The sequence below is a fragment of the Lethenteron reissneri genome, chromosome 43, assembly GCF_015708825.2.
Source record: "Lethenteron reissneri isolate LAM-NWPU_2019-01 chromosome 43, ASM1570882v1, whole genome shotgun sequence".
In the NCBI taxonomy this organism is placed as follows: Eukaryota; Metazoa; Chordata; class Hyperoartia; order Petromyzontiformes; family Petromyzontidae; genus Lethenteron; species Lethenteron reissneri.
The window spans coordinates 6,312,635-6,324,924 of record NC_083821.1 but is presented as its reverse complement, the minus strand read 5'-3'; the positions used below and the strand labels follow the sequence as shown (position 1 = coordinate 6,324,924).

Genomic DNA, 12,290 nt, shown 5'->3' with positions numbered 1-12,290 from the left:
TGTGAACGTCAATACACGGTGACAGTTACTGCGTGCGCATATACTGCGCTGGTTGTGGGCGGTTAATTGGTCAGGGCATGCATGTGAATGTGCCACGGTCGGATATGCGACGTACTGTATTAAAACTAACACGTAGGATTTCGCGACCAATATTATTCATAATCAACGTTTTTGGGTTTAGATCGCGTTATTTATAAATGTGTCGTAACCCTCCACCACCCGACACGGCCAATCAGCAAAAAAAAAGTGTCACGTTGACAAAAGACAAATAGTTCACTGCTTTAGCCCACCGGTGTGTTGAAGCGTGAAACCACAACATTTACAATTTGAGTAGTACGACGTTTCGCTGGTAATTGCATCCAGCATCATGATGATGCTGGGCTAAAGCAGTGAACTATTTGTCTTTTGTCAACGTGACACTTTTTTACTGATTGGCCATGTCGGGTGGTGGAGGGTTATGACACATTTATAAATAACGCGATCTAAACCCAAAAACGTTGATTATGTATTAAAACTATGAACTATTTTTTTATTTTACCAGATGAGGCCCATTGAGCTATAAGTTGTTTTTTAGAAGCGACTTATCCACAAATGATAGCTCACCGAAGCGTGTCAATGTATAGCAGCCAAATACTCTCGACACTTGATGTTGATTCTCAACGTGGAGGGGGAATCCGGAGGACCCGGAGAAAAATCCACGCGACCACGGGGAGAGAAAACACGCAAACTCCACACGTACAGGCGTTAGGTCGGGATGGAACCCACGACCTCCTGCATACGAGGCAAGGTAGTTAACATCTCGCCACCGTGACGCCTTGTTCCAGCTGCCCGGCGGAGCATGCCCGAACTTCCGCTGCCGATTGGCCACCTGGGCCTTGGCGAAAGCCTCTCAACGAAGCGTAAACGTCCGGCGCGTAGTGATGCACCCGTGCACCACAATTCAGCTCGACGTGTGACGCCAGGCAGTCGAATCGTGACCCACAATCTCAGCAGCGCCAGCTCGGGCCAGTGAGCCGCTCTGCCACCTCAAACAGTGTGAATCCATAAAAGTGTCTCAGTTGCGGCCACATTTTAAAACGCTGCGGCATTTATTATGTGTGTAGGATTTTATATCTTTATTGCGGTAGTAGTGGGAATAATAATGCTAAACAACGAACATTTGTTGATGATTGGATGATGGCTCTTGGTGGTGGTGGTGATTTGGAGACGATGCAAAAGCGCAAGCTGTCTGGAACGCTCTTCCCTCCAACATGAGGAAGCCACTGGAGCGATGCACTTGTCAAATCTTGATTGAAAACTCATTCCTTTAGAACTGCATTTTTGCGTTTAGTTTGTTGGTCTTTCCCCCGCACAACCTATTAGCATGGTTGGTTACGTACGGTGCAAAACAAGTTCAGCATACATATATACAGGGTGCTTCAAAAAATGTTAACACTTATATGGGACGATCTTTTGTAATGGTAAAAATGAACGGCTAATGCTACACTTTAACACGATAACAAAAGTATTTAAATAGCTTCATAAAGTCAAAGGGTCTCCACTTTTTCGTCATCATTGTCAACGCACGCCTGGAATCTTCTCCAGGTGGTCTCCAGAGCCCGGAGGTACACTGTTTGCGGCGTTGTTGCAAATTCTCGGAAGTGTTCACATTTTTTTGAAGCACCCAGTACATTCGAGGGGGTTCACCCCTATTCGGAAAAACACAGCGCTCTGACAAAATGTCTTTTTGCTACATTATGGCCCGCGATGTAAATGCCGGTATTATTATTCACACTTACTACCATTGACGGTTGCCGGATGTTAACGATGGAAATGAGAGTGACGGTGGTGACGATGGTGACGACGGTGATCCTTCCCGCCGGCAGGACGTACAACTTTGCGACGGACGGGTTCTGCACGGCGAGTGGCAGCGGCGGGGGGCTCTGCGTGGCCACGGGCGTGCGCGGCGGGAGCGAGTGGATGAGAAAGCTCGCCTTCCGCTACCGGCACATCAAGGAGATTTACAACACCTACAAGAACAACCTGCCAGGCGCGCACGCTCGCTCGCTCACCGCCGCGCTACCGCTCACCACGCGCGCAAACAGACCGTCGCACCTCTGAGTCGCGCGGTTTAGAATCGGAATTGTATATGCTTGAATAATCCGGTATGCTATACAGCTCTTTTTTCACAGGTGTTGAGTAGACATCTGTGAACCTCTACTGGTTGGCTACGTACGGCGTGAAATAAGTTCAACATACATACACAAATTTTTTTTTTAAGCTTTCGTGACTACAGGGATTCATATTCTTGGTTCTTTCGGTATATTGTTTTATATTTTTATTATTTTTATTATTTTATTATTTCCCTTCTACGTGGCTTTACCGAAAGAACCAAGAATATACATACACTAAGTTTGGTTTCTCACTTAATTTGACTTATTGCAGCTCTGAGAATTAGGATTTTTGTTCAGTTTTTTTTATACCTTGCACGAGGCTTGTGAAATGTGTGTCCTTGGTGTGTTCTCCCTCGCCGACTGAGTGGAGCCGCCTCGACACAAGACTCGGCCTCGTAGGATCATTCTTATCCAGTCAAACATCTCCTCCTCCTCTGTGTTACTCTCCACGCACGGCACTGCCTCCGGCATTGCTCACAGATTTCTCTTTGCGGCGTGTGGCGACGCACGCCCGCATGCACTATTTAAACGTTATTTTACGGCTATAAATTTCTATGCGATAAGCCACTTCATTGAGCTATCACTTGTGGCCAGGTCGCTTCTGAAAAAGAAGCTAATAGCTCAGTGGGCTTTACCTGGTACGAAAAGAAAAATTAGTTTTATGTGTATATATTTAAAAGATGTTTACCTTTCCTATACTTTGCACTCCTATTCTGTTCTTGTATAATTTGTTCTGACGTTTTGACCTGCCCATACTGGACAGAGCTTTGCAGCTCATCGGATTCCTCCAGTAGAAATAAATATTCCGAATCCCGATTTTGATTAACGTCGAATTATGCTTCGCTTGCTCCTGCTGCAGGTCTGCTTGGGCCGGTGAAGGGCGAGTCGTGGCTGCAGCTGCTGCCCGAAATCGAGAACCTCACCGAGTCGTGGCTCATGCTGGCCCACAAGTGCCTGTCGCTCATCCACTCCAGGTGTGCGCACAGTCACAGCGATGCTCCCAGCCGCTCGTTGCATCCCCCGGCGCCTCTGCGAGCGGTTTTAAAATCTGTCGTCGTTGTTGTGATGGAAACTGTGGTTCTACACTTGTGAGTGTAGTTTGTTTTATTTTTATTATGTACGTCGCTTTGAGATAAAACCAAAAACTATTTTTATTTCACCAGGTAAGGCCCATTTGTTTATTTATTTCACCATGATATCTCAATGACGTGGATTATCACGCGGAAATTTATAGCAGCCAAATACTCTAAACGCGAGCTTCTAAATGTGGAGGGGAAAATTGGAGGAGCCCGAGAAAATCCACGCGACCACGGGGAGAACATGCATACTCCAAATATACGGCAGGCGTCAGCTTGGTAATAATGACTGAAAACAGCCCCCGTGTAGCCTTTAACAGATTATTGGAGGACGTTTCTGTGAGCGAGCACACGTGAAGGCCGGCACGGTGCACGAGGGGGTGGGTGGCCAGCACCACGCCCGGCCGCTTTTCTCTCCCTCGTGGCGATGTTTACACACCGCACCAGCTCCTCATTTGAGTCCACCTAAGGGGAGGCCAACCTGCATCAGTTCAGATATGCGCTACTGTGATTGCTCGCGAGCTGGAATCGAACTCGTGTGGCCGGGTTCGTAGTGCAGCGCGCTAACCGCTACACTACCGCTCCCAATGCACGTGCACACACACACGCGTACAAAAAACTACGACACTAACTTTGGTTTCTTAATTAATTTGGCTTTTTGCAGCTCTGAGAATTAGGATTTTTTTTTTTTGCTCTTGAACCGGCGTGTGAAAAGGTTGATCCCTCGCTGACTCAGCCACCACAACACAAAGATCGGACTCACAGGATCATTCGTGTCCAGTCAAACATTTCCTCATCCCCCCCCCCACCTCTCTATCTGAGTGCTGCACCCACTTGAGAATGGGTATTAAGCAAAAGAAAAGGGTCAACAATGCCTAACGTCCAGCCTCTGGTTCAATCGCCAATAATCATCGGCCGTGATCAATCCACTGCTGGATGAAGGCCTCCCCCACAAGTCGTCGCCATCCCCTGCGTGAAATAAAAACAACTTTTTTTTATTCTCAAAAAAATTAAGCATCCTCTGAAACGGACGTTGAAGAAGCCCCAAAAAGGCAATGAATGCGATGGCTGTGACTTGGTCCTTGGTTGGAGGAGGAATTTACGGAGAAAGGGAACGAGCGTCAGAGGTCGCAAACAGGTTTTGATTCCTTACCCGTACCCGTACACACCAGGGTTGCAAACGGGTACCCGTACCCGGCCGGGTACGGGTACCCGTACGCTACCCGTACCCGTACCCTACCCGAAATGAGTGACAAACGGTTACTCACCGGTGACTCACGGCCTACCCGTACCCGTACCCGTACCCGGCCGCACCAGGGTCGCAAACGGGTACCCGTACCCGGCCGGGTACGGGTAGCCGGGTATCGGGTAGGGTACGGGTACCCGGTTGCGACCTCAGACGAGGGTCGTGTGCTTGTCGCGGGCCGCAGAAGTAGCAGCGAGAACGTTCTGGTGACGACAACGCAGCTCATCCCGGCGCTGTCCAAGGTGCTGCTCTACGGCTTCGGAGAGGTGTTCCCCATCAACAACATCTTCAGTGCCACCAAGATGGGTAAGGCCCACGGAGCTACGTAGCTAATTTTTCAGAAGCGACCTGGCCACAAATGATAGCTCAACGAAGTGGCTTTTTACGTGGAAATACATAGCAGCCAAATACTCTAAAAGCATGATTATAAATTCGGAGGGAAAAACCAGAGGACCCGGAGAAAAATCCACACGAATATGGGTAGAACATGCAAACTCGAAATGAACAGGCAATGCATCTCCCCATTGAGTTCATGGAGAGCGTGAAAAGCCGCTGCAGGTTGCGATTCTTGGACGGCGCTTAAAGCAAGCCGCTTATTGTCCTCTCCCCTCCGCTATAGCTCCTCCACACAGTTAAACTAAGCCGCCTCATTCCCTATCCCTCGTCGCTTGTGAGACAGTGGCGCTTGCCCTGGGTACACAATTGTTGTGTCGTGCGTCCGCCCGTGTGCGTGCATACAGGAAAGGAGAGCTGCTTCGAGCGGATTGTGTCTCACTATGGACGGAAGGTGATTTACGTCGTCATCGGAGATGGAGTGGAGGAAGAGCAAGTGGCCAAAAAGGTAGGAACGCACAACGTGCAGTCTGCAGTGAGACCTATCCAAGCTTTACACTGGCATCGTGGAAATGTCACTGCGTGTGCCTCTCGTGTCAAGCAAAGATGAATGGCACGCTTGAAATACGGCGTCACATCGTGGATACTTGCTACCAGATTGATAAAGGCGATTCGAATTTACCGAGGATCTAAACGCGACCACGACCACGTCTCAAGGTGCCGTGGCACACGAACGATGGCGCGCATTCAGGGATCGGTGTGGGTAGAGGAGTATTATTACTTTTTTTTATAAAAGCCAAAGGTGGTCGCAACGCAGGGAAAGTTTACGGGGAATGCAGTGGTGGTGGCGGCAGGAGAGAGGGAGTAGCACGATAAGCGGGGCAGCGGTGGTTATACCCCCCCACGCCTGTAATCCGGCACTTTGGAGACGATGGGTGGATGGCATAAATCTCTTGAAACTCTTTCCCCGTGGGCGACGAGGAGCCATATCCTGGCTCGCCAGGGGAAGGCAGTACAGCAAAAATGTGCACACCTGTTCCGTCTGTATTGGATAGTCTCCCCCTCGCATGCGTAGGTTTTCTCCAGGCACTCCGGTTTACTCACACATGTAAACGCCAGTTAATTGGCTCATAACACACCTTAATATGTAGAGGACCGCAGAGCATGGCCAAATTGTTTGTCACCGGCTCATCGCGTGGCTGCCGCCTTCCCACTCGTCTGCAGTTCCTCGCGCTTGAGTCGTGCCGTCTCTACCAAAAAGAGTGAGCGAATACTGTGCATCGCGTTACAAGTTTCAACTATTATTATTATTACAATGAGCAAAGACTGACTGAAGGTTTCGACATGTTTTGGTTGCTTGGGCAGAGGGGGCTGGGTCGAGCAGTGAGTTTGAGTGAGCTGAGAAGTTCGTGCAGCACATGCAATGAGTAACCACTGCTTGTTTTTTTTTTCCATGGGTCTCGAATTCAGCTCCACATGCCTTTCTGGAAGATCTCCAGCCACTCGGATTTGGTGGCCCTGCACCAGGCCCTCGAAATGGACTATTTGTAGCGTGTGGACCAGGATTGAACTGCAAGTGGCAAGGGACCATTGGCTGCAGCATGTGGACACTCGTGGAGAGAGACTGAGAAATCCGCGTCCGGGAAACATGCGTGCCAGCCGGCACAAAAACCTGACTGTAGTTGATTTTATAAAGTGACTGCAGGTACAATTAAATCAAGGGGAGTTTCTAACTTTGTAGTTAGGGTATTTATTTAAAAGTAACTCATTTTAGACGCTTTACACATCTGGAATGTGGCGAGGGCATTTATGTTGTGTTTTGAACTGAATAAAATTGAATGATAAAATTTTGCACGGTGGACTGTGAATATTCATAAACGCTTTTACGAGATCATGTTCTGTTAAAAAAAATCCCGTAATCTGACGATACATCCTCACTTTTACATCAGCATAGCACACACTCTGTCAATTAAAATGTTTACAACTTGAAAAGTTAAATTCTGAGCAAGATATTAAGCAAAAGAATGAGAAAAAGGTTGTTAATAATCCACTTTCATTTGAATGCAAACTGCAGTACTTGAAAATAAATGCATAATTATGTAATAAAGCTTTTGAACTGTTGCTTACAATTTTTTTGTTTTGTTTAAACGCATTTGAAGTTACGTAAGACTGTGTTGTGTTGTTCTGGAATCATGCCACACTGTTCAAGAATCCAGCACTCGACATACGATAACCTGGGCACCAATGACAAAATGCATGTAAACGTCCAACAATAATCATGCAATGTATAACGCGCGCAGTATTTCACGAGACACACATCACCGTGACTCTTGTGGCACGGAACCCAGCTCGGTGTCGCTCGAAAGTCAGGCGAGCGATAGAGAGAGGGACGCGGGGGGGGCCTTTAAGGTTCCTCTTAGGAAGTGAAGTGTAGGTTGAACACTTCTGAAGATGCAGCGGGATGATGATAGCCACGTTGCAGACGATTGAGGGCAGCCACGGAGAAACGACGCTCGGCAGTGACCATGGTTCTGGTCGGTAAAGTCACGTAGGTTAAAAATTTCAATTAATAAAAGTAAAATAAAAATCACGACGTTTCTGAGGCAACACAAGCTTCCGTCTTCAGGTGGAACCATCACAGCAGGATTTCTGTATCCTCTTACTTGATACAGCAATCGTGCTGTGACGGTTCCACCTGAAGACGGAAGCTTGTGTTGCCTCCGAAACGTCGTGATTTTTATTTTATTTTATTAATTTAAATTTTTACCTACGTGACTTTACCGAAAAAACCTAAGAATATGAATCCTTGCAGTCACGAAAGCTTCAAATCTAGAATTATGGTTCTGGTCCTTGGAGGGAGGAGGGGGAGGGAGTTCTGAATCGCTGCTGCTGAGAGTTCCACCATGAGCCGCGGTGCACGGTGACGGGAGCGGCATTTGGCTCGGCAACGTTGGGACCCGACTCGGCCAGCCAGGCTGACGCAACCAATCCATGGTAGGTCCGGCTCAGCAGAGCCAGTGTACCCGAACTGTAGACGACACGACACCATACTCTATGGTTCTTTCGGGCAAAGTCACGTAGGTATAAAATAAAATAAATCACGACGTTTCGGGCGCAACGCAAGCGTCCGTCATCAGGTGGGAAAGCTGCGTGACTTTACCGAAAGAACCAAAGAGTATGGATTCCTGCAGTCGCGAAAGCTTCCGATCAAGATTGACACGACACTAGGCCACTGGCTCCCCCTTGGAGCCAGTGTCACCCCCTTACGGCCACCTCAGGCAGGTCGACAGGTAGACAGCACTCCCACCCCTGCCACCTTCGGTCCCATCCAGCCCCGGGCAGGAAGAAGAGGTTAAGAGGTTGCCACAGAACACCTCAGCTGGCGACAGATCTCAGCCATCGGCTCCTCACATTCTATTCAGTTTCGCATTCATACAGCGCCCTTTCTGAGGAAGCTGATGGAATTGATGGGAGGGACAGCGGTTTGGAATGGGGTAGTTAAGTCTCTCTCCCCGTTGCTTCGTCCACACCTTTCAGTCAGCTGCACCCACCACCACCACCCCGTTACTTTGCATGTGCAGCATTGGCTGCCCGGGGTTTGACCCACGTGACCTTTGCAGCAGCAGGAGGGGTGAGCGGCAACTTTAAAATGAAAAATGCAGCTTGGGTCGATCGGAGGGGCAGGGGGGGTAGCGCTGGGGATAAAAGCCAGCGAGAAACACTCGTGTTGCCTTCTCTCTTTGCCTGGAGTTCACGGAGGTGCTGGGGAGAAAGCTGTCTCGCTTGCAGTTTAAAGGGTTAGTGCCACGTGTGTAGGGCCCGATCAGCGCTATAACGGACGGTGTTATTCTCACCACTCAACCTCACTACTCGTGTTCCATGCGTATAACAGGCGTGGTGAGATGTAACAGCGTGGCTTGAGTGAAGGCTTCGGGGGACGCACAAGTTGTAGGAAAACTGAGAATTGGTTTGACCATTTTTGGCAATAAAAACAGGTGTTAAGTAAAAAAATATAGATACCTTTGCAAGGCGTCAAGTCTGCGTTAGCCACACATTCTTGTGTCAAAACATGCAAACAAAAATGCTCTGATAACAGTGAAACAATTATTTTTTGTTCCTGGGTAGTACGTGTTATTTCCTTATCGCCACCAAACTTTGCAGGGTTACCTTTTAAACCCCCGCGTACAACCTGGGCCACATGGTGAACCGTTTTTTTTTTTATAGATTTGAAGCTTTCGTGACTGCAAGGATTCATATTCTAAGGGTTTTTTCTCCTCCCACCCTCAACCAGTATATATACAAATACTGTTTCTTGGAATTTCTCTCACTTGATACAGCTATCGTGCTGTGACGGTTCCACCTGAAGACGGAAGCTTGTGTTGCCTCCGAAACGTCGTGATTTTTTTATTTTTACTTTTATTAATTTTAATTTTTTACCTACGTGACTACCAAAAAAACCTAAGAATATATATTTTTATATATGGGGGGTGGGGGGACCCGGAGCCCCCCAAACGGCACCCCCGCACGCTCCCAGGGACGTCACCATCAGTAACCCAGCACACATTCACCTGGCCCCACACATCTAATGGTTACATGATGACCCCCCCCCCCAAATCCTTCCTACTCATTAAGTTCATCTCACAATTGCCGTTGATTGCATCACCCAAATTAACCGATGGAGATTGTGTGATGCCGCAGGCCGCCCCACCTACGACCCCACCACCACCACCAAAGCGACCCCCCACACACACAAACAACAACAACCGCCATTCGTCACTAAGTGGCGGTGACGTCACCACGACGCTTGTGCCAGGCCATGTTCACCTTGAGGCCACGTGAAGTGTCGAACGCCCGCTGGCAGGAGGTCACGGGGCAGACCCAGGTGCCACGGGTCGACTGACTGAGATGACCACACAAACAAAGAACAAAACAAAGATCCCCCGTATAGCCTTAACAGACTGTAGGGGCAAGTGCTGTTAGCGAGCACCACACAAACACACACGCACACATTTATTCTAGATTTGAAGCTTTCGTGACTGCAAGGATTCATACTCTTAATTCTTTCGGTAAAGTCACGTAGGTAAAAAATGAAATTAAAATTAATAAAAATAAAACAATAAAAATCACGACGTTTCGGAGGCAACACAAGTCTCCGTCATCAGGTGGGACCGTCACAGCCAGATTTGCTGCATCAAGTGAAGGAGGAATTCAAGATGTAAGCTCTTATGTACCAGTTAAGGGGGGAGGGAGGGAGGGGAGGGGCTTATCAGAATGTGGTAGCCAATGAATGGAACGTATCGGGAGGGGGGAAGCGGGGCTAACAGAGGGACGGGGTACTCGTGGTCGTGGTCAACGACGTGTTTATGCGCAAGTCACTGTGGATGTACATAATAGAAAAGGAAAACGAAAATGCCTATGTTTATACCAGTGTTGGATGACAATAAAGAGAGTACTGTTAAACGTATGGGATGTAAATACTCGGTAAAGTAAAATAGTGCCTGTCAGATAAGATGGTCCAAAAATGTGTAATGAAATCTTTTTTGTATGGTTGATAACGTCTTTCCAATGATTACTAAGTTTGTACCCATCATCACGGTTGAATTTATGTCTGTGTTTGTATATCTGAATGGCTTCGTGTACAAACCTTTGATGGTAGCCAGAGGGCTTGCAGAGCACCTTAGTCTCGGAGAAATCAATCTCATGAGAGCCCACCGCGTTGTAGCAATGATCGGCAATGGCTGTGGTGACTGTTACATTGGGGAAACGAAACGTCATGTCTCTGATCGTGTCCGCGAGCACAAATCAGATTTTAAACACGGCAAAATTGAGTCTTCCACGAATAATCAGAGGTACTCGGAGGCCCGTGCATAAATTCCCACGGCAAGCCTTTGTGATGGGTGCCGCTGCAAAATTGGCATGACAAAGGCATGCACCGGCGCAGTCAAGCCGATCAGAAATTGTGATGGGGAGGCATGAGAATGGAGCTGATTCGAATATGTGCCGCGCATAAACGCGGGAAGGAGCGAAGAGTGCTGGTGGAGGCGGAGCCCTGGGACGGGGAGATAGGATAAAAATCGAAGGTAGCAAGGTAGAGAGGATCTCACTCCAAGAAGCCAGCGGTCAAGACGGCTCCCCGCTCTGCCCTCCGGACGTCCGTGCGACGGGTCGAGACGAGCAGCGAGGAAAACCCACGGGACGCTGAATACTTCGAACCGTGAGTAAGAAGGTGAAATAGTATCGTAAGCAGATAAATAGGGAATAGGTCCAGGGGTAGCAGAATAGGCCAGCCTCGTCGATTCATACTGATTTAGCAATAATTCCCAGGTAGCCGAGAATAAATCATTAATAGCTGATCGTGGCCTCGTGTGATCTCGCTGAGAAGTGTGAACGCTAGTGGTGCTGTGTACACAGTGGTTCGCCACGTGGGAGCGCTGCGCAGAGCGGCGCAAGGGAAGAGGTTGCGTTTGGAGTGCACGGAGCAGCGTGTGTGTGCGTGTGCGTACGTTCACTACGTGTCTGATACAGGTGCGCATTGATAACGTGGTTATTCGAGGTGGAGACGAGTGCCGCACAGGGCTGTAGACGGGCACACGCTCGCAGCGTGCGAGAGCTGTACGTAGCGGTGTAGAAAGGGGGAGCATGGCGTTTGATTGATGATGATGTGCGTACGTATGCTCGCAGCGTGGGAGCGCTGCGCGAGGCTGTATGAGTAGGGGGCGTCGCGTTCGAATGCCGGCGAAACCCTAGCGCAGGGGTCGGGAACCTTTTTGACTGGGAGAGCCATAAAAGCCAAATATTTCTAAATATATTTCATTGAGAGCCATATAATAAATTAAATATGTCTTACTTTTAATGCGACTTCTGGTGCTGCATGGTTTTGCTGATGGCCTTGTAGTCTGGTTCATACGTGGTGAGGTTAAGCTTCGTGCAGGCGTGACCCGTGAAATTTATCTTCAAAACTAATTTCTGTTTACTTTAAAATGACACAGTATTATTAAGCAATATCACAAGTATTTTAAAATCAGTTCCAAACTGATTTTTTTATTATTTTTTTTTCAACTCAAAATTGTCTGGGAGCCATATGCCGTCACTGGAAGAGCCATATATGGCTCGCGAGCCATAGGTTCCCGACCCCTGCCCTAGCGGGTATTAGGGCGGTGCGGTAACGCAAACGGAATAGGGGATGCAGGCGGGGGAGACCCCAGAGGCCAACGGCCCCCACAGTTTGTATCCCATGAATGCAACTGGGGCCGTTTATATGAAACTTAATTTGGAGCTTTCGTGACTGCAGGAATTAACCTTTGGGTCTTTCGGTAAAGTCACGTATAAAGATAAAATAATCATTCAGACGCTGTCGCCTCGACGGACCTGGTTTTCACCTGAGGACGGCTGCTTGCGTTGTGGCCGAAACGTCGTGAGAATAATTTTATTATGTTTTATTTTTATTATTTTATTATTTCCCTTCTACGTGACTTTACCGAA

At 48.3% G+C, this 12,290-nt stretch overlaps 2 protein-coding genes across 40 annotated transcripts in view; one reads left to right on the top strand and one right to left on the bottom strand.

Moving 5' to 3' along the window:
* Nucleotides 1-6,929, top strand: part of LOC133353392 (eyes absent homolog 1-like) — a 120,492-nt gene extending 113,563 nt beyond the window's left edge. For 4 of the 5 annotated variants that reach the window (XM_061569607.1, XM_061569609.1, XM_061569612.1 and 1 more), the window contains exons 13-16: nt 1,866-2,029; nt 3,013-3,127; nt 4,660-4,781; nt 5,216-6,272. In XM_061569607.1, coding sequence (XP_061425591.1) covers nt 1,866-2,029; nt 3,013-3,127; nt 4,660-4,781; nt 5,216-5,418 — 604 coding nt within the window. In that variant the 3' untranslated portion in view covers nt 5,419-6,272. The other variant, XM_061569610.1, reaches the window with a different exon arrangement.
* Nucleotides 1-12,290, bottom strand: part of LOC133353393 (uncharacterized) — a 47,006-nt gene that overhangs the window by 27,658 nt on the left and 7,058 nt on the right. For 4 of the 35 annotated variants that reach the window (XM_061569624.1, XM_061569623.1, XM_061569620.1 and 1 more), the window contains exons 6-7: nt 9,633-9,708; nt 5,948-6,058 (exon numbers count right to left, since the gene is read on the bottom strand). In XM_061569624.1, coding sequence (XP_061425608.1) covers nt 5,997-6,058; nt 9,633-9,708 — 138 coding nt within the window. In that variant the 3' untranslated portion in view covers nt 5,948-5,996. The other 31 variants (XM_061569637.1, XM_061569636.1, XM_061569632.1 and 28 more) reach the window with 19 other exon arrangements.